The sequence below is a fragment of the Neofelis nebulosa genome, chromosome 2 (assembly GCF_028018385.1).
Source record: "Neofelis nebulosa isolate mNeoNeb1 chromosome 2, mNeoNeb1.pri, whole genome shotgun sequence".
Taxonomy (NCBI): domain Eukaryota; kingdom Metazoa; phylum Chordata; class Mammalia; order Carnivora; family Felidae; genus Neofelis; species Neofelis nebulosa.
Window position 1 is genome coordinate 203,317,271 of NC_080783.1, and position 24,588 is coordinate 203,341,858.

General features: G+C 54.0%; 1 protein-coding gene and 1 long non-coding RNA gene across 11 annotated transcripts in view; one reads left to right on the plus strand and one right to left on the minus strand.

The window, feature by feature from the left end:
• Positions 1-9,811, minus strand: part of LDLRAP1 (low density lipoprotein receptor adaptor protein 1) — a 24,265-nt gene extending 14,454 nt beyond the window's left edge. Inside the window, exons 1-2 of one of the 4 annotated variants that reach the window (XM_058718577.1) lie at positions 9,638-9,811; positions 414-556 (exon numbers count right to left, since the gene is read on the minus strand). In XM_058718577.1, coding sequence (XP_058574560.1) covers positions 414-556; positions 9,638-9,725 — 231 coding nt within the window. In that variant the 5' untranslated portion in view covers positions 9,726-9,811. Of the gene's footprint in view, positions 1-413; positions 557-2,401; positions 3,259-3,779; positions 4,084-9,637 lie in introns of those variants that run through there. The other 3 variants (XM_058718576.1, XM_058718579.1, XM_058718578.1) reach the window with 3 other exon arrangements.
• Positions 8,669-24,588, plus strand: part of LOC131505253 (uncharacterized) — a 27,203-nt gene continuing 11,283 nt past the window's right edge. The window contains exons 1-5 of one of the 7 annotated variants that reach the window (XR_009258328.1): positions 8,669-9,084; positions 12,528-12,604; positions 20,716-20,896; positions 23,188-23,244; positions 23,783-23,965. This is a non-coding gene — a long non-coding RNA (uncharacterized LOC131505253). Of the gene's footprint in view, positions 9,085-9,872; positions 9,968-11,591; positions 11,691-12,527; positions 14,179-20,715; positions 20,897-23,187; positions 23,245-23,278; positions 23,417-23,782; positions 23,966-24,588 lie in introns of those variants that run through there. The other 6 variants (XR_009258330.1, XR_009258329.1, XR_009258327.1 and 3 more) reach the window with 6 other exon arrangements.

Consider the following 24,588-nt stretch of genomic DNA (forward strand, 5'->3'; position numbering starts at 1 on the left):
CAAGGGAAGAGCATTTCTAGGCCACGTTTACTCAGGAGGGGGAGTAAGGGAGTGGGGAGATCTGGTCTCTGGTGGGCTACCCTGTCCCTCGGGCCACAGGGCAAGTGGTTGGGTGAGAGCAACCTCCCCACTACTCCTTGCACTAAGTCACTAACCCTCAGGCAGGGGACCCGAGTTGGGGGGAGGGGAGACTAGGAGGGGCCATGGCCACAACAACGGGAGAGGAGGACACTGACCCTGACCCCACAAGCCCAGTGGCTCCTGTCTACCAGAGTCCCTAGGCCAGATGCAAGGGGACTCAGGGCAAGAACAGCTCAGACGCATCCAATCAGGGGAATGAGCAGGGGATGAGTGGCACCCCAGGAAGAAGCTGGCCCTTGGCTCACGGCTCCCCCACCCTGATCGGGGCTCACCGTGGCCACAATCCTCTTGACGGCAGCAGCCGACAGCTCCTCGCCCTTGGGCTGCTCCACCAACGTCATGCCCAGGTACTTGAGGCTGAAGAGCATCCCCTCGAGCAGTGTCTCCCGAGTGTCCGTCCAGTTCTCTGGCAGCTCTGGGCAGGACGGGGACAGGCCTCAGACCCTGTCCTCCCGGCCCGCATTTCCTAGGAAGACCTAGCAAGGCGCACTGGGGTCGTCCATCTATCATTACTTTTTATCTATAATAAAGGAATAACCCACCAAGCACCATGGCAAGAAGTCTTATGTAAAATATTCTCATTAATCCTTAGGACAACCTATGAGGTAGGACACTTTTATCATACCCACTTACAAAGACACTGAGGCCCAGGGAGGTGAAATCACCCAACCGAGTCCACTGAGCCAGCAAGTACAAGAGCCAAAATCGGAACCCGTATTTTCAAGTTCAAACTCTTTAACACAAACTTGTTGAGAGCAAACTATGCTATTTTCTTCCTGAATCTTTCATACAATCCTGTGAGATGGATTTTATCCTCACCTTACAGATTAGGAAACTGAGGCTCAGAGAGGCAAAGTCATCAGACAAAGTCCACGTACAGTGAGTAAAGGGCTGGAGTCAGAACAGAACTCAAACCCAGGTGGTTCCATGGCCCCAGCCTGCTCTGCAAAGCCACAGAGAGGAAGAGAGGTGCGGTTGTGGTGGGGAGGGGGTGATTTCTCAAATGACATTGTATGAAGGCTGCCTGAATCAGCAAACCTGGGTTCAAGTCCAGAGCAGGGCACATGGGAGGGGTCCTCTGAAAACTCTACCCACAACTGAGGTCAGGAAGGTTGGAAAAGGCCGGGGTGAGGCCAGCTCACTGGGTAGGGGAACAGACTGGGAGAGAGAACTGGAAAAGCCCCTACGTAGCCCTACTCATGTGAGAGAGGACCCTGGTCAGACAGAGGAACAGGAGGGCAAGTGTGGTCTTCATGAGTGGTTTGAACCATCCCCAGGGTTCTTCCTTAGCAGCTCAGGCCCAGAGGCACGAGATCACTCAGCAGGGAAGTAATGAGGACAGAAGAGGAAGGAGGTTTCTAGGAATCTTTCCAAGCCCAATCAGCAGGACGAATGAACACTCCACGATCCTGTCAGTCAGCATCTCTGATGCTGCAATGGAGGAGGTATTATGATTTTACCCATTTTACAAATGAAAAAACTGTAAGCTCTTCAGCTCACACACAATCTAGGACAGGGCAGGATGCAGATAGGAATCAGTTTCCAGGGTCCACCACAGAGATGGCCAGGGCCAGCTTCTCTGGACTACTTTTTGGGAGAGGAGCTAGGACAATCCTGTGCCCTCCCTGCTCTTCCAGGGGCCCTCAGTGGCTCTGAAGGAAGAGCCATAGGAAGAAAGCTCAGGACTGGGCATCGCTGGTGCCAGGGCAGTGGGCCCCACCTACAAAGCACAGCAGGTTCCGGGGTTCCTGTGCTATGGGCCCAGCTGGAAGCACTGGGCCCTCTACCCTGTCTGGGCCCATGCTGCTCCTTACAACAACCGTCCTGGAGTTCTCGTCCTCCAGGGGCTCTGCCTCCTTCTCCACCAGCCAGAAGGAGCCTTGTATACCCATATCTCTCTGGGTTTGATTTGAGCAGGCCACTGTCCCTTTCCGAGACTGCTTCCTCATGACAAAGAATCCATGTGTGTTGAGGGAGGGTGGGGGGCCACCACCCCAACACGAGGCCCAGTCCCTGCTGAGAAGCCCCCAAAGTGACCTTATCCTCTGCTGTATCAACCATGAGGCCTATTTCATTTGATCTTCCAAAAAAGAATCAGAAAGTCCCTGAGGTGTCCCAGTCCTGCGTTGGGTGACGGGGGCCCCGGAGCAACTCAGACCCGAGGCTTGTTCTTAAAGAAACCAAGAAAACCATCACATCATCAGCGCAGAACAGAACTATCAAGTAACACAGGCAACAATGATAACAAAGCAGCTCTTACCATCACTTCTAACATTCACAGCTGCCTTGCAAGCAGGCATTCTTTCATTCCAGTTTCACAGAGGAAAGGGAGGCTCAGAGGACGAGTAATTTGTCACAATGGTTGACTCTCAAGTTCAAGCTCCCGACCATTAGCCGATACTAACTTCCCATGAGGCAAACTACCTTCATTTTAGCAAAAGGTTAGGAGGAAGTTCCTAGAGCCAGAGATATTTCCTCCCACAATTCCTAATTCCTTAGGCTTCCTCTCTGTAGGTACTCAGAACAGCACTTTCAACCCAACACGCATCTAAGCAAGAACGGCAAACTACATGTCACCATGCCTATCACTAGTGTCCTTGGCAGACATTGCCAATCAATTGCAGCTCTATTCCTTCTGATTTACAGGCTTTGGACTGTTTCTCAATACAAGGCTCCAGGCAGGCAACACTAATCAATCAGGGGTGGCCTTGTTCATCTGCCTATCCACCCCTGCTCTACAGCGAACATCCTCGCTCCCCCCATTCGTATGTCCCTACTCTCCCATTTCCTCAGGCTCAGCCTTTCCTGGCCCCGCTCCAAAGCCACTTCCGCTCCTTCCATTCCAAAGGGCCAAAGCTTGCCAAGGTCACAGATGACCTTTTTGCTGTCAAAATATTCCCCAGTCCTCCCTGACCTCTGAAATGTTTGTCATAGTCTGCATTCTTCCTTCCCTGGCCTGACCCTTCCCCTATTCTATGGCCTCCTGCATGAGGAGGGCCCCAGCAGACTGGTTGCCACTCATCAGCCATGGAGACCCTTTGCCAGAACTCCTCACATGACAGATGATGAAGCTGAGGGCCAGAGAGGGATGGGACTTGTGCAAGATCACACAGCAAGTCAGAGCTTTCTCCCCCTGCACCCCCACCCCCACCCCAAGCTCCTAATCTCACAATGACTACTGGGGAATGACAGTCTCCTCTCCCACAGTCTCCTCTCCCACAATATCCCTGCGTGCACAGACAGGCACATGCACACCCAACACAGAACACACACACGGAAGCTCCAACCATGTAGAACTTCTTCCTCCTGATGTAACATTTACTTTCCCACTCCTACGCCTTTGCTCAAGTTCCTTCTACCAGAAATGCCTTTCCCTTCGTTTGACTGAAACCCCTTGCATCCACCCTCATCCAGGAAGCCTTCCTTAAGGGCAAAGGCCTTAATCCTAGAACCCCAGTTCTGACACTGAGTGATCTTGAACGAATTAATTCCCTTCCCTGAGCCTCAGTTCTCTCATCCATACAATGGGGGTAACAACAGTCCCCAGCTCACAGGGCTGCTGTTTCCACCCTCTGGTGAAATAATAATGAAATTATTAAATGTAATGCGCTTAGCAGAGGGCCTGCCCATGGTCATACCTCCTGATGGGGCCTCATCCCTCCTGTCAGGGGGTTGCCTGTGCCTCTCTCGAGCGTGGACTTCCTTGTCCTCCTCCTACAGCCACATCACCCATAGCCAGCAGCTGTCTTCCATCTGCCTTCTTGAAAGACTTCCAGTCACGTCTGTCTCCCTCAGCAGCTGGAAACGGTGAACTCCTGGCTAATGTTGCTTGCTCTCCTTCGTCCTCGTCCCCGTTCCCATTACGCTGCCCTCCCAGGCCCAGCAAGATCCTCCTTCCCCTCTAAGGAGGGAACCCTGCTTCGGCTCCTATACTACGTCTTTTTTTTGAATGTTTATTTTTGAGAGACAGGGAGAGAGAGAGAGACAGAACACAAACGGGGAAGGGGCAGTGAGACAGGGAGACACAGAATCAGAAGCAGGCTCCAGGCTCTGAGCTGTCAGCACAGAGCCCGATGCGGGGCTCGAACTCATGAACCATGAGATCATGACCTGAGCTGAAGTCTGACGTTCAACCCACTGAGCCACCCAGGCGCCCCCGAGGCTCCTGTACTTCTAGGTATGACTCATTTTTTCTTTTCTTTTCTTTTTTTTTTTTTAATTTTTTTTTAACGTTTTATTTATTTTTGAGACAGAGAGAGACAGAGCATGAACGGGGGAGGGGCAGAGAGAGAGGGAGACACAGAATCGGAAGCAGGCTCCAGGCTCTGAGCCGTCAGCCCAGAGCCCGACGCGGGGCTCGAACTCATGGACTGCGAGATCGTGACCTGAGCTGAAGTTGGACGCTTAACCGACTGCGCCACCCAGGCGCCCCTGACTCATCTTTTCAATATAAGGTCTCCCACACGCTCCCTGAAGAAACCAACACGTAAGAGCACTGGATAAAACAAACACAATTCATGCCTGCTCACCATCCAGAGACTAGAGGCCACATGCTCCTCCCTAGGAAGAGCCTGGGACTTCAGGAAGAACTCCCAGAGGCCCCTGGGCAAATACAGGCCTGAGTCCACAGCCCTGTTCCGGTCCTGGTTATTTTTGGCCCTGTGGTGGGTAATGACTGTGCTATTTTAACTTAGCAATTTTACAGATGACCCTGCTGTCAGAGTTGGCTGGGGATGGACCATATGCCCAGTCTTACTTGCGGCTGCAAACGTGTGCTCTTTCCTCATTAAGTTCCCCTGCCCAGGATTCAGAGCTGGGCGAGGGGACCCTGTGCCCCTTTTGCTGCCCAGGAGACCCAGCCTGGCTGGTGTCTGGAACATCAGAGCTGCCAGGGGCCATGGGGAAATCTCGAAGGGCCTTGGCCTCCAGCCTCCTCCAGCCTGGTGGGGAGATGGCCTCAGAAGCCACAGAGTGACATCTCAGAAGGGGACTCAAGCTCTGCCATGACCTGGAATGCGGTTGCTTCTCTAGGCCATAGCCTTCTTGTCTGACAAATGGGTTCAGTCCCTCAAGAGCATCATTCAGAAACGGGTTCAGCATGTAAAAAGTGCCAGGCAAATTTCAGAAGTTGTTAAGATTATCCAAAGAAAATTATTAAATGATAATGGCACAAGCTCTCACTTCCTAGGCACCTCCTTAGTCTGTAAGAGAAAAGCATGCTGTCAAGGTTAAAACCATGCGGTCTGGAGATGGGCTGTGGGCTTCAGTCACGCCGCCTCCCTGGTCCTTAGTTTCCTCACTTAAAAACTGGGACAAGAAGCATGTCCACCCCATGGGGTTGCTGTGAGGATGAAATGAGTTCACATGCCAGGTGGGCTTAGAATCGTGCTTGGTACACACTGAGGGCCACTGAAGTGTGAGCTACTGTCATCACCACGGGTCAAGTGCAAAGAGCTTGGATGTGCACGTAGCCACCTGCAGTATTTTGTCAGGAGAGGCAAGGATATGCAGGACTCCCACTTCACAGGTAAAGCAGCTCAGAGGAGTCTGGCCATGACTCATAATACAGAGCTGGTCTTGGCCTCCCACAGTGCTGTGCACCCACTCCTGCAGCCCACCAAGCCCCTCCCTCCCCGGGCCACGCAGAGGTCAGAGGGGCGGGCATCGTGTCCTGCACGGCTGCCTGGACAGAGTGCCCTTCAGTGGGCAGGGGTGACCTGACTCCTGCAAGGCACACGTCCCTCCCTCGGCCACCAGACCTGTGAGAAGCAGAGCCCCAGCCTCCAGTTAAATGTCCCCTGCCCCTGCTGTTCCCTCTGGCTGGAATGCTATTCCCAGATTCCTCCCTCCTGTATTCTCATGTGTGCTCCAAGTCACCGTCTTGGAGAGGCCACCCCTGTCTGCACTAACACCGTCAGGGCCCCCCCTCTACCCCCTCCCTGGGTGCCGTTTCCACACATGTCACCTGACGTGCCACCTCTCTGCCTACGGCTCTCTCTGGCTCCTGGAGGTGCCAATGCCCACGCAGACTGGGGCATGAAGGGCTTCCAGCCCCAGCACCCTGTGCCCACCCCTGCCGGGAACTGCCCCTCGGATGGAGTTCCCGAAGAGCACATTCTCCACTGCCTCCCAAAGCTCTCCACAGGATGGCACTCCAGTCACTCACGCTGGTGACTTATCCACTTTTTGGACTCTCTTCTCACTTCTCCTAAAGGTATTTCTTGAGATCTCTTCCCAGATAGATGGCTCGCACTCAGATCCTTCTCTCGGCATCTGCTTTCTAGAAGAAGCGGAGTGGTCATACCAGTCTACGGAAGCTGTCCCCGTTTCCGCAGTTCCTCGATCTTTCTTCATAGTGCCACCACTACTTATGACCATACCTTCCGTTTGCACCCTGGTCATTCTGTCTGCCTCCTCCAACAGACGGCAGCACGATGGGCCGACAGACTGGCTTATTCACCAGACTCCCCAGTACCTACCAGTGCATGACACATGGTCTGTGACCAATAAGTAATATGACTAGGGGGGTTATTTATAATATCTTTTATTGTAAATATTACAAGTAAGTACAAACAGATCTTCTGTCCCCCACATACTACCATAAACTAGCTTTACTGGAAACTGTGCCGCGTTTGGAGTTCTCTGACAGCCTGGCACAACCCATGAAGAAGCAAGTCTGAGGGTCAGAGGATCTCTCTTGGAAAAAAGGGTATTGTGTGGCCAGGATAAGCCACCTTTCCAGGCAGCTGGAAGAAAGGAAAATCCCTGGCCAGGGACTGAGATCAAATATTCAACGCTCCCGAAGAGATGGGAAAAAGGCCATGTGTGGGAGAAGGAGAGTTCTCCTTCAAACTCAGGACTAGTTGGGAGACAGAGGGCCATGAGGTTCACAGCAAAAAAAAAAAAAAAAAAAAAAAAAAAAGCCTGGGGTTTTAGCTTGCTGGGACCTCAAGCAAACTGCCTCCCTTCTTTGGGCTTCAGTTTCTCCACAAATAAAACAATGATCATGCTAATCCCAGCTGAGGATCTTGAGGGGCAGGAGCAAGTCACAGCTGATAGCAGGTGTCAAGTCTATCCTTAACCCCACTGGCTTCAGTTTGGCCCCAAAAGTCAACCACAGGGCTCTGGCCTTGAGGGATGGGCCCAGGGCCTGTCTGGAACACCACCCCAGGCCAGGCTACCCCAGCACCTCCACCCCAGACACACCTCACGGCCTCCCTCTCTACCCTGTGGCCACCACTGTTCTCAGAGACTGTCAGCACAACCTGGGGTGGCACCTGCCCCAGGAGGCACAGTGATAAGACCCCTGGGCTGGGAAATTTGGAGGGCTGCCTCTAGGAAGCTGTGTTGGAGCCTGAGGCTCAGGTTTTTTGTTTGTTTGTTTTTTATCTCTGACAGGGGTGACGGGGGGATGTCTGATAAGAATCCCTGCTCTATCACCTGACATGAGCGAATGAAATAACAGAAGCAAAAACACTGTGTAAAACATAAAGTGACAAAAGCAGTTGTTGTTATTTTATTGAATTATTTTGCCATTCCAGGCAAGCACTATTTCATTTAAGACACACACACACACACACACACACACACACACACACACACACACCCCAGCTGGGTACTACTGTTATGGACAATTTACAGATAAGGAAACTGACACTTAATAACGGGGGACAGGTGAAGATCCCACCCAGATCATTCTGGGTCCAGAAGGCTCAGAACAGCACTCTGGGGGTCTGCAGGGGACAGGAGTTCTCCTCTCCTTTCCTCTGCAGGTGTAGATGGGCTCTGAGCCCCCAAAACTTATTCCACCAGAGCAACAGTCCTGTTGAGGGTCCACATGACAAGAAAGGCGAGTGTGGGACAGAAGGAAACCACCAATTAGGTGCCAGGAGGAAGCATTATCAATAACTTTCTCAACACCCCTGTCAGGTTAGAATTTTCATCCCCATTTTGCAGGTGAGGAAAGAGTCAGAAAGGAAAATGACTTGTCCAAGATCACAGCAGCAGGAAAAACTCTCTTCCACCATCCAAGGTGGCTACCTCTCCCCTTTCCCCAGAATCAAAGAGGCCTCTAAGTGTTCTTCCCTTACCCAGCACCCCGTCCCTCTCCCATCCCAGGAAAAAAACTGTAGGGTTCCCCCGCTGAAACAAACCATTATTCTCAGAAGTCCTAGTCAAATCCCATAAATATTTAAAGGGGCTGTTTGGGAGGCCAGTAAGGGTGGGAGAGGGTGCATCCCTGGCCTGGCCCGGACCAGCCCTAATGAGTCTCTGACCCTACCCCTACCAGCGGTCACCAGCCCATGCTCTGAACGCCAGTCTCCGTTTAGGGGGTGGCCACAACTGGAACCGCAGAGTGGGGGCAAGAGGGAGGGGCAGGGCGGGTTCTCTAGGCCCAGACACGCTGGCACTCGTGGTTCGAGGGAACTCGGGCTCCCCTGGCGGAGCCCTGGAAAGAAAAGGAAGCGGGGTGGGGTGCAACTGTACTGTCAGTGGTTTCTAGGTGCAGGGAGAAGCCCAGGTGTTTGACAGGAGGGTGGGAGGGTACGGAAGTCCTGCTTTGGCTCCATATCTACCGGGAAGGCCTGTGTGACCCCAGGCAATCCACGCTCTTTCTCCTGGACAGAAAAGGAAGGACTCGGGCTGGGTTTCTCAGGCCTCAGGGGAAGGTGCCAGGTGACGGGTTCCCCGAGAGTAATTCGAGACGAGGAGAGGAGTGGGGGACGGCCTCCCGGCCTCCCAGACGCCCCCGAGAGAGGGTGGCGGCGAGCCTGCCATTCGCCTGGGCGCCGCGGGACTTCGGAGGCCCGAGAGGGAAAGTGTGAGAGAAAACAGGTTTCAAAATCAGCCAGGACGTGGGAAGAGGAGGGGACGCAAGGGTCTGGACGGCTCGGTGTGTGCTACGTCCTGAGACCCCAGGCTGAGCCTCGCCCCCAACCTCAAGTAGGTACCTGCGAACCCCCGCTCACACCTGAGTCGGTTTCTGGGCGTCTAAAGACGACCCCAAGGGCTGGACTGCGGGGAGGGGGCACGTGGCCGCCCGCCGGCCGCGCACCGAGCGGCTGGGGCGCGGGGTGCGGGCATCTCCCCTAAGCCCCGGTGCCCACTCCTCCTGCCCCAGGCACCGACGCTGAGCTCCGGTCTCCCCTCAGCTGCCCCGGGCGGCGAGGGGGTCAGGTGCCGGAGGTCGCGCAGGTCTCTTCGCCTCACCTGCGGCCCCTCCGACTGCCGCTTGCACCTGGGGATCCCGAGCTCCGCGCTCTCCCCCGGCTTCTGCCCCTCCTCCCCAGCCGCACAGAGCGGGCACAGGAGTGGGAGCACAACTTGACCCCGGGCGACGCCCCCACCCCGCAGGACCCGGCAGGGCCGCAGGGCACCGGGCGGGCAGCGCCTCTGTCCCCGGCACCCGCGGGAGGCCGGTCCGCGCGGCCCGAGCCCCCCCGCCCTCCCCACAACCCCGGCCCCCGCCCGGCCCGGCGGACGCGCACACACTCACTCCGATGCCGGCCGCCGCCCCCCCAGCTCTGCTTGGCGAGGCTGGGGCTCCGGATCAGCGCCCGCCCCGCGGACTTGAGCGCGTCCATGGCCGCTCCGGCCGCCGCCGCCAAAACTCCGTCAGGGAAAACTTTCCGCCGGGGCCGCGCGGCGCGCGGGCTTCGCGCTCCTCCCCCCGCGGCGCGAGGGCCGCGCAGGCGTCCGACGGGGCGGGGCGATGGTCGGCTAGCCCCCGCCCCTGGGCCCGCCCCCGACGGCCCAGCCTCGCCACGCCTGGCCCGGCTCCTGCTCTCTCCTCCCCGAGGCTGTCCCGGTGAAGGGCGCCATTGAGGTAGGGAGCCTAAAGCCCAAGACGCCCCCTCTTTTCTTCCCTCTTGCAATCTCCTTATTCCTAGGATTTCTAAGCGGCCCAGCTGAAAGGTAGTTGGGGGCCATTTTACAGATGGGTAGACTTAGGGTGGGAAAGAAGAGTCTTGTCCGAGGCTTAGGAGAGTTGGGGTATTAGAACTTTGCTGAGTACTGCGCAGGACTATAAAAGTTTGCCTTAGTAAGACCAGTTGGGGATTTTACTCCTCCAACAGCACCCAGGATGCTCTCTGGCACCACCTGGGCATCTGGGCTGTCCCACCCCACCCCCCAGGTAGTGATACGACCTGGGTGTTATGCTCTGACACTGACTTGCTGTGTTACCTTAGGCAATTTCTTCCCCCCCCCCCCCCCCACTATGTCTTCATCTTTATCTGTCAAAGGAAATGGGATCCTATTTCTAGCCATCCTTCCAACCTGGAAGGGCCAGGTGCCGCATGACCTTGACCCAGACCCTGCCATGGTTACTAGGAGGCATTTTGAGGGGAGTGTGGATTCTAGAATTCCTCAAGCACAGATGTTCTAAGGCTAGGATTTAGGATTCTCTCTAGGATCCTATGCCTTCCCGTTACGCTTTGTGGAAGGGAGTCAAAAGAGAGCACTTGTCTTCATGCCACAGCCTTGCTCCTTCTAGATGGGGATGCTTCAGCAAGGTGAACTTCAGCCTCTAGGACTGCTCCTCGCACAGAAGACAGGAGTCCTGTTCCTGTGTTGAGGGGGAAATGGGGCTGTGCTATCCCCAGCTGGGTAGTGAGGCCCCACTGACATTCCTCTTTCAGAGTATAAACCAAGTGCTTTTTCAGCCATTCTGTCTCATTCTGTCCCACGCTCATGGGGATTTGAACCTGGCTTTTCTTCATTTGGTGGTTGTGAACTCACCTTTCCGAGCATCATCTGTAAAAGGGACAACAACACCTATTCCACAGGGCTGCGGGTAAGAATTTAAAACTTGAGTTGGAAAGGCAGACACCTTTTCTTGAGAACTGACCTATGAAGTTGCCTCCTCCAGAAAGCCTTCCCTGAGTGGATCTAGTAGGCTTCTCCCTTTGGGATCTCACAGGCCTGAGCTCTCAGCATTGCAAGTGTTTCTGCTGCCTGTTTCTACTCTTGTTGCCTCCACTAGACTCTGGATCCTTCAAGGGCAGTGCGTTTTTCGGATTCATTCCTGAATGCCTAGCAAGGGGTCCAAATGGAGTTGGATTACAGTCAGTGTTCCTTCCTGTCTTCTTCCCTCCCTCCCTCTATCTTTTTTACCGTATGAGGCTGTCTTCTCCCCAAAGGGCTGTGGCGATGGGTAGATAGGTCCTCAGGGCAGAGGCCCCCAGCTCTCTTACCCTGAGCCAGCTAGGTTCCGGGGCAGCAGAGAGAGCATTCTGGAGCCTGAAGGAAAAGCAGTCACCCAGGGCTGGCAGGTGAAGGGCAGCTGGTGGTGTCCAGCTGGCAGGGGGCACCATATGGGCCTAGCGAGCAGGCGGGCCTGGGAACGCTGAGACTGCAGTGAAGGCTGTTTCCAGGGCCATCGCATCGTCCCGGAGGTGGCTTGCTGGGAGCTGTCAGCCATGAATCCCCCGCAGAGGGGCAGCCGGCTCGTGCCCCTTCTGCCAATCCAGGAACAGAAGCAGAAACAGAAGGTCAGAGCGGCAAGGGGCCTCCTCTGAGGTCACCGTGTCCAAACCCTCATTTCGCAGGTAAGGAGCCTGAGGCCTAGGGAAGGGCAGGGACTTGCCCAAGGACACACAGCAAGCCAGCATCGGAAGCCAAGTCTCTTGCTTCACAGCTTGGATGCTTATAAAAACCGAGAGGGAGCAGAGAAGTCTTGAAAATATACCGGTATTCAAGGAGGGGTTTTAAGGCGATTTTTTTATTCTTTTCTTTTTGCTCATCTGATCTAACTTTGTAAAAATTTTTGCAGTGGTCGTATAGCCTTTAGCAATCAGAAAGAAAAATAGAAGCTCCTGGGTGGCTCAGTCGGTTAAGCATCTGACTCTTGATTTCAGCTCAGGTCACAATCTCCCGATTCCTGGGTTCAAGCCCTGAGTAGGTCTCCTCACTGACAGTGTAGCACCTGCTTGGGATTTTCTCTCCATCTCCCTCTGCCCCTCCCTGGTCACTCTCTGTCTCTCAAAATAAATAAATAAACTTTAAAAAAAAGAGAGAAAGAAAATAAATAAAAGGGAGGGAGAAGCTACCTGTGGTTATAACTGGCTTTTGTCTTTAGGAAAAGGGTGCCAGGATTGTAATCTTACTGTTTTCTCCGCCCTGGGCCCTTTTGGGACCCCAGATGAGATAGTGGGTGCCAGGGAGGGCTCCCTCCCTGGGAGGGCTCTCAGCTTCTCTCCAGCTATCACTCGGACTTGCACTGGGACCAAGACAGAAGCCTAGCCTACGTCAGGAGCCCCGATTTCCTCCAGTGATCTGTCCTCCCTCCTTGCCTGAGCCAGTCCCTTTACCTGGCTTGGCCTTAGTTTTTCCATCTGTAAAATGGGAGTCTTTACAGCAGAGTGTATTTTCTTTTCCCCCACCAGCAGAGCACAGTAGTTAAACACATGGATACTGGCGCCCGGGATCCTGTCTCCCCCGCTTCTTTACTTCGTGACCTTAAGTAAGTCACTTAAATTCCACGGACTTCAGTTTCCTCATCTGTAAAGTGGGGATTATACCTCATGGATTAGTGTAGGGATTAAAAGAGTTAAAGTTTGGAACGTATTTAGAATTATGCCTGGCCTATAATGAGTGCTATATATATTGTATATTTTAATAAAATCGGAGTCACTCTCCTGACTGGCTGGATAGTAAAGGTGGAATGACTGTTCTTATCATGGTTCTTGACTGGCCCCCAGGGAAGGGAACCCTCCTGGGTTTGGGACCTGGCCCAGTCCGAGCTGCGGGTCGTCCAGCCTCACCCCAGAGCCCCCACCCCCTCTCCCGACTGGAGAGGTAGGACTTCCCCCTCCACCTCATGCCCAGGTCTGAGACAGCCCTCTCCCCGGGAATCGGAGGGAACTTGGGTTACTGATGAGTCAGGAGCCCACACATTCCTCCTGAGACTTGGTTCTGACTTTTCACCTGACCTGCCTCCTGTGTCCCACTGATCCAGCAACTCTAACCAATTTGTTCTGAACCCTTCCCTCCTCAGACCTTTCTCATGATGCTTCCTCTTCCAGAAACATCCAGCCAGATTGCCTCCTCAACTCTCCCAGCCTACCCACCTTTGCCCTGAAAGTCTAGTTGGCCTCCTCCCCAATACCCAGTCGTAGCTACCCACACACTTGTCTTCCCTCACAAGCTTCCTCTTCTCGCGCGCCCAAGCTCTCACTCTCTCTCTCTCCCCTAGTCAACTGTTTGACCTTGGAGTTCTACATACTTGGGCTCTGAACCAAATCCTCCAGGGGCGCCTGGGTGGCTCAGTCAGTTGAGCATCCGACTCTTGGTTTCAGCTCAGGTCATGATCTCACGGTTCGTGAGTTTGAGCCCCGCGTCAGGCTCCACGATAAGATTGAGAAGCTTGCTTGGAGATTCTCTCTCTCCCTCTTACTCTCTGGCCCTCCCCCACTCACTCTCTCTATCAAACAAACGAAAACTTTAAAACCAACTTCTCCGTCTATATCTATATCTATATATATGCAATCCTAGCTAACGGGCTTCAGTTTCCTCATCCGTACAGCAGGAATAATACCCACTTTAGAGGGCTTTGTAAGGCTTCTATTGGATAACATGTGGGAAACGCTTGGCCTAGTGCCTGCCATGTGGCAGGTGCTTAGTAAATGGTAACTCTGGTTGTCATTCATGTTTTATGGCTGAACCTGTTTGCTTCCCCCAGCAGCGGGGTATGTCTCAAGCCTGGGGGCTGGAAATCATCATTCACCCCAGGGTTCCCTGGAGCAGCTGCCCAGTGCCTGGCACCGAGGCGGTGGCCAGTACGCATCTAAGGACTCGACTTAAGTTCTGTCTTCTGGTGCTCAGCATGTGCCCAGCAAGTGGGTGGCCCTCTGCAGTTGGAGAAGCAGCAGCACCTAAACGCGTTGGGGAAAGTGCTCCTGGGGGACCCCTACCCACCCAGTCTGTCCCCCCTGGGTAGCACCAGCCGCTGTCTTCTGCTTCCACGGGGAGGTCTTTGCCTATGGAGCCGCTGAGCTAATTAAGAATGACAAAGCACTGTGTAATTGCCAGCAATTGGTGTGTCCCCTGCCTCCTCGTGCCCCTCCCTCCCTTGCCCTCCTTGGCACTGTCTGGCCTAGAGGTCAGCGCACAGGCACAGAAGCAGGCGGAGTGGCGACACTGAGGACAGACTTGTGTCAGGAGCCCTGGAGGCTGGCTGCTTCCGCCAACCTCGGGCGTGGGACCCTGGGCAAGGAAGTTCCCTTCTTACAATGGTGCCATTTCCCCCCACTGCAGGGCTCTTGACCTTGTGTTAAGAGCAGGGACAAGGCTACAGGGCCAGGCCGGAGGGCTCTGCTGAGAGGGTCTGGGCTGCACCCGGCAGGTGGATTGAGGCAGACAGCCCTGGGTTTAAATCCTAGCCCTGCCTCTCACCAGCTATGTGATCTTGGGCAGGCCACTTTACCTTCTCTGGACGACAGATTCCTCATCTCCAAAATAGCATTTGTTTGGCAGCGCTTGACTCTCACGAGGAGAACCCTTATTTGTCCTAGATGTGTGCCTATAACAGAGACTGCCTGGACCAGCTCTTTTCTATCAAAGTGAACGCAGAAACTAAGGGTTGAAAACTTGTAGCGCAATCCGATAGAGTAATCGTAGGTCTTGAATCTCATCATAAAAACAAATGGCTGTTTTTTTTTTTTTCATTTTATTTTTCTAGTAATTCATTTTTTCCTTGTATTTTACAAAAGTATTGGTCTGGGACAGATTAGAAATTTTTTAAAAAATGGTCCTTCTCCACAGATGGTTTGAGAAGCATTTGCTCCAGGGCAATTTGTAAAAACGGATATAGTAGCAATCTCGCCGAAATACTTACAACGTTCTCGGATATGGGTCCCAGGACCTTCCACTTCCGTGACCCCCAAGCCTTTAGGATAAAAGACCACATCTCTTAGCCTGGCATTCAAGGCCCCTCTCACTAAAGTCCCACCTACCTTCCCATCTTGCCTGCTTCCCCATGATATAACCTTGTAATCCAACCGTGTTCTCTCTTCCCCCAAACTTCCCATGCCCTCTTACTCCTCCATGCCTTCTCCTGGGCTTCTCCTCCCATCTGGAATGCCTTTCTCGGCGCCCTAAAACTGGCAAATTCTTATTCATCCTTTAAAACCCAGACTGAATGTCACCACTCTTGGGAAGCCTTTCCCACTGCCAGCCCTGCACCTGCCCCAGGCATGCAGCATGGTGTGTGGAGGCAGGGTGCTGCAGCGGTTAAGGAACTTCACACAAGCTCGAGGGAGAACTGTGTGGCTTTTGGACGTGACTTTGCCAGCCGTGTGATCCCGGGCAGGTGACTTTGACGAGCTTCGTTTTTCCCATCTGTGTAGTGGGATCGGCCGTGAGGAGCGGAGGTGATGGGGGAGAGGTTCCCAGCAGCATGACCCATGGGAGGGGCTCAAGATACAGCAGCTGTTGTTAGCATTATTTCCCTGGTTGAGAACATCCCAGGTTGTGGTTTTTTTGTTGTTGTTGCTGCCTCCCTACAGACCGGTTGCTCCTTGAGAGCAGGGACACTTGAGTGTGTCTGATGTACCTGGCTGTTTCTTGTGCCCTGCACAGGAGGGTGTGTTTTGGATAAGGGTCTCCGGCCACCGTCCGCCCCATGATGCTAGTGGCTGTGGCTCCCTTGTCAGTGAAGTGCTGATTAATCAGCTCCGTGGAAGAATTAAAAAAAAAAAAAAATCCTTGATTTTTTGCCAATTTCCATGCTGTGTAAACACCCATCAAGGCCAATTTCAAGTTACCAAAATTTAACAACCGGCTTACAAAGTTCCTGAATATGTTTACAGTCTGCTCTTGTGAGCCCGCCAGCTCCAGCACCCCTCTGGGTGTGACTGCTCTGGGGCCCGTAGCAGGCCGCCTCCTGTCCCCTCTGCCCAGCCAACCCATTGAGGGCCACCCAGGGAAGGGCCGTGGGTCACCATGCTCCACACGGAGGTCCTGGCTCATCCCCTCCCCCAAGCCTCCAGGCCCTTTTGTTCTCTGTGAAATCCGCCCATCCACCTCCTCCCTCAGCAGGAAGAACTCTCCGGGGGCCTGGGCAAAGGGGGCTCTGCCTGTGCAGCCAGCAGGGGCCTCTGCAATAAAGCTGTCCCCACAGCTGTTGCAGGCTGACGAAGCTAACCTTGGTCACTTTGTCCTTTGGTCCCAGTGGGGAGCGAAGAAAGCTGGTGCACAACCTCCTCTTGCCCTCCCCCTCTCCCCTTTTCCTCTGGTTGTGCCCAGCCCCCAAGTCTTTGCCTGTGCAGGTGCCTCCATTTGGAATGCCCTCTCCCTCCCTCCCCACTTTCCACCTCCTTCAACGCCCGGCTGCAACATTACTTCAAGAAGTCATTCACCAGCAGAAGGCTTCAGGCCCCTCTGCAGGTGCAGCTGATGCCTGTCTCCTGTGCCCCTTCGCCAGCTGCTTGCCCAGCTGCCTGCCCCTCCCCCTGCAGCAGAGGTTCCCGTGGGGACATCTGTTTAAGATGCAAACTCCTGGCAACACCCTCTGAGCTTTCCAAGCTACTAGCTGCTGGTGGGGCAGGAATCTGTGTCCCAGGACATTTGGATATAGAAGACTGAGAACCTCACTTTGAGAAGCCCTGTCCTAACTCGCCCGGACTGTGGCTGATTCACACGGAGGAACCCCTCACCAGGATCAGATGCTCAATATGCCTCCGTTGGATGGAATCCAACGTCTGCTTCTGAGGCCACCCAGTCTGGAGGGCCCATTCCAGGGGCTCAGCTAAGGGCTGCTCTGTACTCCTCCCCTGGCGGGGCTGAGCACCACGACAGGCAAGCACAGGGCGCCTCCTTTCTGCGAACACTGCTGCTCGGGCTTCGGTCTCCTTACTGTGAAATTGGCAGAGAGAACATCTACCTCTTAGGATGACTGTGACAGTTAAATGAGATGATGCCCGTAGGGTCGTTAGCATGTGCCTGGCACATAGGGAGTGCTCAGAAATGGTCAGCCCTTAGAGTAGAATCCAGATTTCCTGGCCTAGTTTGTAAGGCTGTGTGAGCTGCCTGCTGCCCGCCTTGCCCACCTGTGTCTGAAACATTCTCCCCCCGTGCCCACTGGCCTTCTCTTTGCCTTGCCTCGGATTGGCCAAGCTCATTTGCCGACTCAGGGTTCTTTGGACTGAACTGTCTCTCCCCAACCTCAACTCATAAGTTGAGCCTATTGAAGCCCCCCAATGTGGTTGTATGTGGACCCAGGGCTTTTAGGGGGCAAGGGTGGTTAAGTGAAGTCAAGAGTGTGGAGAGCTAATCTGATAGGATTGGTGGCCTTATAAGAAGAGGAAAGAGGGGCATCTGGGTGGCTCAGTCAGTTGAGTGTCTGACTCTTGATTTCGGCTCAGGTCGTGATCTCACAGGTTCGTGGGTTCAAGCCCCACGTCGGGCTCTCTGCTGCCAGTGTGGAACCCACTTTGGATTCTCCGTCCCCTCCATCTCTGCCTATCCCCTGCTCTAGCTCTCTCTCAAAAAATTAAACAGTTTTTAAAAATAGGAAGAGGAAAGAAAGAGAGAGATCACTTGTAGGTGCTGTGGAAAGGCTATGCAAAAACATAGCAAAAAAGGTTGGCCGTCTGCGAGTCAGGAAGAGAGCACTCACCAGGAACTGAATTGGCGGGCACCTTGATCTTGGACTTCCCAGCCTTCAAACCTGGGGAAAAATAATAATAAATTTCCGTTTAAGCCACCCAGTCTGCAATATTCTGTTATGGCAGCCTGAGCTGACTAAAGCACATGCTGTGTCCTCTACTTGGAATGATTTTCCCCGATCTCACGGTGGCTCCTTATGTCGCTCAGATTTCAGCTGAAATGACATGTCAGAGAGGCCCTTCTGTTTTGGTTTATCGTCTGTTTCTACCTCACTGGAAATCTCCACAACAGCTGGAACCTGGTGTCTCCTGCTTCATTAATCCCCTGAGCCTTGACCATAGGTGGTGTACTGGGGGCTGAATAAATATGTTAGAATGTTACCAAATACCCAGGTTCTGACCACCCATCCTTAAAGGCTGGTGGTCCAAGCCACCGTCATCCCTCTCCTGGGTTATTGCCGTAGCCCTTGGCTTATTTCCCTGCTTCCTTCAGTCTAGGCTTAACCCAGCAAGAGCCCCTTGGAAACTTAAATCTGATCATGTCACTCCCCTATAGAAAACCCTTCCTTGGCTCCCCCTTTCTCTCAGACCAAAAGCCCCAATCCCTTAACTGTCCCCCAGGGCCTTGCACAACTGGCCCCTAACCCCTCCACTCCAGCCGCATGGGCCTCTTGGCTGCCCCCTGGATACATTAGGCACGTGCCCAAACCAGGGCCTTCGTACGTACTGTTCCCTCTGCCTGTAACACCCTTCCCCCTGAAATCTGAGTGGTTCATTCCTTCTCATTCTTCAAGTCTTTGCTCAGACATCATCTTTTTAACAAAGCCTTCTGGGAACATTTGTTCAGAGTGACAACCTCTCCTCCCTCCAGGGCTGGCTTCTGGGAGCACAGCCAGCACCCCGACTCAGGGGTCCTGTGCTCAGATGGGTCCCACACATTGCATTTTATGCTCCACTATCACTGTCTTGAAATTCTTAATAATTTTATCTTTGAATTTGTGTTTTGTAAGTGAAGTCTGATAGGACAAGGGGATATGCGCCAGGAACTTGGCCTCAGCTCACATGTGCCACCTGGCCCCCTGCCCATTAGCACCTCCGGCCCCATTCCGCCTCCCCTCTCTGGCCCTGCTCAAAGACTATGGCTGTCTTTGGTGGCTGGCAGCACCCCGATCACAGACCCGGGACAGGGGAGGGGAGGTCAGGTGCACACACCCCACAGCATCTTGGGACAGGGCATGGCTATCCCCACCCTGCACTGGCAGCATCGTGGCGCGTCCAGTAGGTGACTGGCCAGAAAGGCCACATCTCAGTGGGGGCAAGACCCTGATGCAGGTCCTGAGCACAGCCCAGAATGGAAGCTTAAAGACCTTTGGGGGTTACCCATTTGCCAAGGGTTGGAAGAGTGGCCCCGTGGGAAGGAGAGGCCAGGCTTGAGTTCCGTAGGCCCCACCCTCACCTGGGTGCTACCCATCAGTCCTGCATCTGGGGGGAGGGACAATTTGGTAAGGGGAACTTGGCAACGGTCAGGCTCTGGAGAGTGGGTGCCTCCACCATAGTGTGGCAGGGCCCGCGGGTACCCAGGAGACTTTTTACCCCAAGGGTATCTCTGTTCCCAGAAGAGCTCACATAATCTCTAGCTGGGCGGATCAGCTCTTCCTCTCTCCAGGTCTTTCTGTTTGGCCTCTTCTGGCAGGCTTGGGGCACCCTTGGGGACAAGCCATGAGATACAAATTGTGTAATTTCTGTGACTCCACGTACGAGTTAAATGCTCTGATATTTTCATTTCAAAGCTGGCATTGTACAATATAAAGATGAGTGGTAAAACCCATGCTGGTAATTTAAGATTTGTCTTTACTTAGAATGACATTAAACAGCAAATAAAAACACAGTGACAAGTTGAGAGACAGAGAAAGAGAGAGGGAGAGAGGAGACTGCAGAAAGAAGGGAAAATTTCCTGTGTACCTTTAACAGCTCTTTTCTCTGCCTTTGGAACAAGGGCCCCACGTTTTCGTTCTGCGCTGGGCTCTGCAAATTACGCAGTCTGTCTCATCTCCGTCACTCCTGGTCCCATCGTTTTTCGTTTTTATTTTTGTTTTTTGTTCTTACTGCATCTTGACACTGCAGAATTGACTTATTTCTTGTGGTTGTGTTTTACTGTCTGCTTCCCCCACTAGCAGGTGGGGCCCCTGAAAGATGTTTTGTTTGTTTTTTTTCCTGTTTGGTTCATGGCTGTATCCCTAGGGTACAGAGGTGCACGGTATACTATAGGTGCTCCATAAATGTTCAGGGAATGTTGAAAAGAAAGGACGTTACCTGGGAAGATTGGAGGCCCATCAGGTTTTCCTTCCCCCTGGCCGTCTGGGCTCCAGGCCCTCCCCAAGGCCATTTTGTCTCTTTTGGCTCAGACAATTCACAGAACTTTGTGGTTCCTGCATTTCCTTTTCAGACCTCAATGTTTCAGCCTTGGCGTCTTCCTCCAGCCCTAGCGCCTCCGTCAGTGTGAATGGTGGCCACTCAGCAGGCTGTGAGGAACCCCGCCAGGTGCCTGGACCGCAGGCTTCTCTCCTTCCTGCAATTCCTTAGGTCATTTCCATCCATTGTCTTTGGCCACAGCTTCTTGAGTTAATCTTTCCACCTGGGGAGGGTTCCCTTGCTGGTTTCCCCATCTGCTTCCAGGTTCAAATCCTTTTTGGCTCCAAATCCCTTCTTGGGGTTTCCATGGCCCTTCCGCCTCTAACAGCCGGGGTGACCTTGGGCAAGCCTCCCACTCTCCTCTGGGGAGGCCCTTGTGAAAGCAGGGGGCTTGCTGTTGTCCTCCCCTCAGGGAAGGCCGGCAGGGTAAGTAAGAGTCCTGTAGAACAGTGGCAGATAGAACGGAGGTTGTTTCTGTTGCTTTTGAGGGTCTGACAGCACTGAACCCGGATGCCAGGTGACCCCATTCTTTCCCCTTCCCCTTTGGTTACACAAGAAACCGTCATCATTCGTTTCTGCTGGGAGCACCCCTGGCCGTTCCGTCATTCCACCAAGTGTGTGATGGGACAGAGCCCGTCGTGTGGGAGGCCCGGACTCCGCTCGCCCTTTCTCCTGGAGAAGATTCTGGTTGTAACCGCTCAGCCAGCCTCTCCCCTTCCTGGCTCTCTTACTTACGGGTAAGCCTACACTGCTCTCCGCTGGGGCAAAGACACCCCAACACAGAACAGCATAAGGAATATAGAAGTGTCCTGGCCTCTCGCACAGCAGGCCCCGTGCGAGGACACCGTCTCTCATACAGGAGGCCCTGGCCATTCAGAGACCCTTCCGCGGTGGGACTCTTCCATCCCATAAGCTTCATCGCCCCCTTTGGGGGTTGTCGCCATGGCCGGCTGCAGCCAAGCAGAGAGGAAAAAGAAGGCACCGGGTGACTTAAGGCCTCGGCCTCAAAGTGGCCTCCCTCGCTTGCATTCACGTTCCGACGGCCGGGACTTAGTCCCGTGGCCACTCCTGCCAGGGAGGCCGGGAAACATCACGTCTAGCAGAGCAGCCACGTGCCAGTGAGGGAGAGGGGGACAGGGTTGGAGGACAACCGGCTGGTCCGCTACACCTGCCCTCCCTCTGGAATGTGACTCCGGCTCTTGGACAACCTAGTTTCCAGGTTTTGTATCACATAAGCAAGAAAATAGGTGGAGAGGGCCTGAAATGGAAAAGAGAGAGAGAAAGGGACGGGGACACAGAGGGAAAAGGATTGTAAGGGTATTAGAGGGACACAAGTCACAGTTGGCATTATTTTTAAATTACTTTTGCTTAATGGTCTGTGTCTTATTAAGTGCTCTGGCCTCGTGGCACCGAGCCTGGGTCCCCAGGGTTCCCAGGAAATGTGGGTGATGCACGCCCAGCGCACTTAGAATTTACCAGGCCGTGTGCTGAGACTGAGGCCGCGGGACACAGTCTCTGCCCTCTAGGAATCCGCAGTCCAGTGGGGAGGACAGACGTGGGATTAGAGGCCAGCCCAAGCTGCTTGAAAAGACGTGGAGGGAATTAACTCGGCCTTGGCAAGGCGGGGGAGGGGCAGGCAAGAAAGGGCATAAAAGGGACATCTGCTTTAGACTCAGCTCTGCCTGTGCAGAGCACTCAGTCGTCTAACATATTGTACTTGAGCGGTAAAAAGTAAAGGGAAGATGAAGTGAAGACTCAAGAAACTCGGGTCCTGGTGCCCTGCTGTTGTGTCCCAGGGCAAGTGCCTTCCCTCTCACATCACCTTTGCTTCATGCTGTCTGCAGGGCCATCACTAGCACATTCCATACTCTGGTGGGAGGTACTGAAAGCCTCCGTCACCAGCGGGTAAAACACAACCAGGTACCCCCTTTTCCAGGGTGACGCAGGCCCCACGCTCAGACACACAGAGTGGAGACAGGTGGATTTCAGCCACACTTACCCCTTGGCGTCACACCCTTGTTCAGTGCACACCCCACGCAGCTGTGTTTAGGCAACAGCCTTGCTCCTGGGAGATGTTGTTGTAGGATCCCAAAGGGGTAACTGCTATGAACATTACTCAGAACCCCAGTAATCCCCGGAACATCCTTTCACCAGCAGGTTTTCTTTCTCCTGTGTTCTGCAACAGGTGTGGGACTAGGGTGAGGCAAGTGAGGTACCTTGGACACATAGTTAAGGAGACACTCCCCGTCGGGGTGGCCACTGAGAATGGACGTCTGCATAAATTTTGCACCCTGGGCACCTCACTATCCTCACCCTAGTCCTGGCCCGGCTCTACAGGGGTCCCACAGATCTGGGTGGTGGCAGTGGTGGTGGTAGGGTTTCAAAGGAAGGTGCCAGAAAACCACATCAGACTCGAGGGCGGCTTCCCTGGGCAGTGGGGAGACAGGGAGGGGACTGCACCTGGGAGAAGAAGCACAGGGAAGGTGAACCACGGTCCAGGAAGTAGGGTGCCAGGGAACCTCAACTTTACCTACAACGGTAGGGAGTGAGAGGGAGGCCCAAGTAATTGGTGGTTTGAGGGGTTTGTAGGAAAAGCTGTGGGGAAGGGGGGGTAGGGAAGAGAGGAGGATGACGGTTCTGGGTCCTGGGCCGCAGGTGACAAGGCAGCTCACACACCCAGGAGGAGGCAGCCTCCGAGGGAGGGTGGCCTCCACCCAGGAGCCCGCCTTCAGGGCCTCCAGTGCCCACCCCGGTGTTGCTCTGCAGGCAGGGAGCCTGAATCTGGATGTTTTGCAAGTCAAGGGCTCAGGCCACCGAGAGTCAGTTTTGACAGGTCTGGGCCGGGGTCCTTCCAGCAGGGGAAAGCCAGGACTAAGTCAGCCCAGCCTCCCAGACGCGGAAAACCTCCACCGACTGCTTCCCAGACTCCTAGACATTCCAAACCACTTTCCTTTCTGCCCGTGCTGATGGCCACTCAGTGTTTCTAGAAAAATCACCTCGTCTTTACTTAAATAATTTATTTTCAAAGGAAACTATGTAAACGGAGGACTTGCGTGATTGCCACAAGTGAAAGCGAAGCAGTCGTGTGAGTTTAATGGTAATCAAGTAGTGTCCTTAAATCCCAGCGCCCTGGCTGTTCTCAATCTGAGGGCCGGTCTTTGCGTTCGAAGGGAGGTTAGCAAAGGTCAGAAAGGTCGGAAAGACAGACAGCATCCACTGAGACTTTCACGTCAGAAATGGAACCCTTTTCACCCTCTGTGAGTCTGTGTCCTTTAATGTGGCATCTGTGCCCGCCGGCCCCATTTCATGAATGTGTCCCCTTCTCCTCAAACACTGCTCCCAGGGAGTCCTGAACATATGACAGCCAGAGCTACCTCTCGTAGTTGGGGTGGGAGTGGCGGGGGCCCCCGGTTCTGTGGGCCTGGAGCAAGAGAGAGGGGGGGACGTGCTCCCAGACAGAGACCAGTGGGAGGAATGGGTATGCACGAAGGGAAGCTAGTGGGTTTGGCGTTGCAGTTTTGTGGTGACAACTGTTTCCCACGACCAAAGCTGTGAGCAAAACAGGAAGTAGCAAGCGGCTGGGACCCTCCTCGTCTGACTTCAGCTTTCCTCTATCCTGCCAGCCCGCTGTCTCCTGCTTGTCCTCATGCACCTGTCTGGTGTGAGGACCTCAGAGAGGCCCCGAGAGTCTCCCAGTCGTTGCCCAGCCCCACCTCCTGCCCGCGGACGTGCCACCACCATAGGAGGGACACCGGGTGTACCATGGGGCACCTGGGTTTTGGGTCCAGCTCTGCCACCATCTCACTGTGTGACATCAGGCAAATCCCTCCCCCCGCCCCCAACCCCCGCCCCTCCCCGGACCTGGATTTCCTCATTACTGAATGGAAGGGGCTGGATGGCTGATGGCCAAGGGCTTTTCTATCCCAGGCATCCCATAAGATCCCAGGCAGCAGGAGGGCCTGGGGAGACTGGAGAAGGGCGGTCGTCCTGTGGCAGGATGTGACCCCTACCCGCACGTGGTGTGGGCATAGTTCTGTCGCTGACAGTGAAAGAGAGCACAGGTCACACGCTGAAGGGCGCCCCCGGCCAGGGCGACACCAGCCCACAGAAACGACAGCCCAGAGATGAGGATTATAATGGGAGCTGGCAGTTTTGGGGTGAAGGTGAACAACCCTGGAGGGGGAGGGGGATTTCCCCATTGTTTATTATTTATCAGCATTATTATCTTCTTAATTTTTTAATAATACTGAGATCCTAATTTTTTTGTAATATTGAGATAGAACTCATATAACAAATTTCACCTTTTTTTAAAAAATGTGTTTAATGTTTGTTTATTTTTGAGAGAGAGAGAGCACAGGGGAGGGGCAGAGAGAGAGGGAGACACAGAATCCGAAGCAGGCTCCGGGCTCCGAGCTGTCAGCACAGAGCT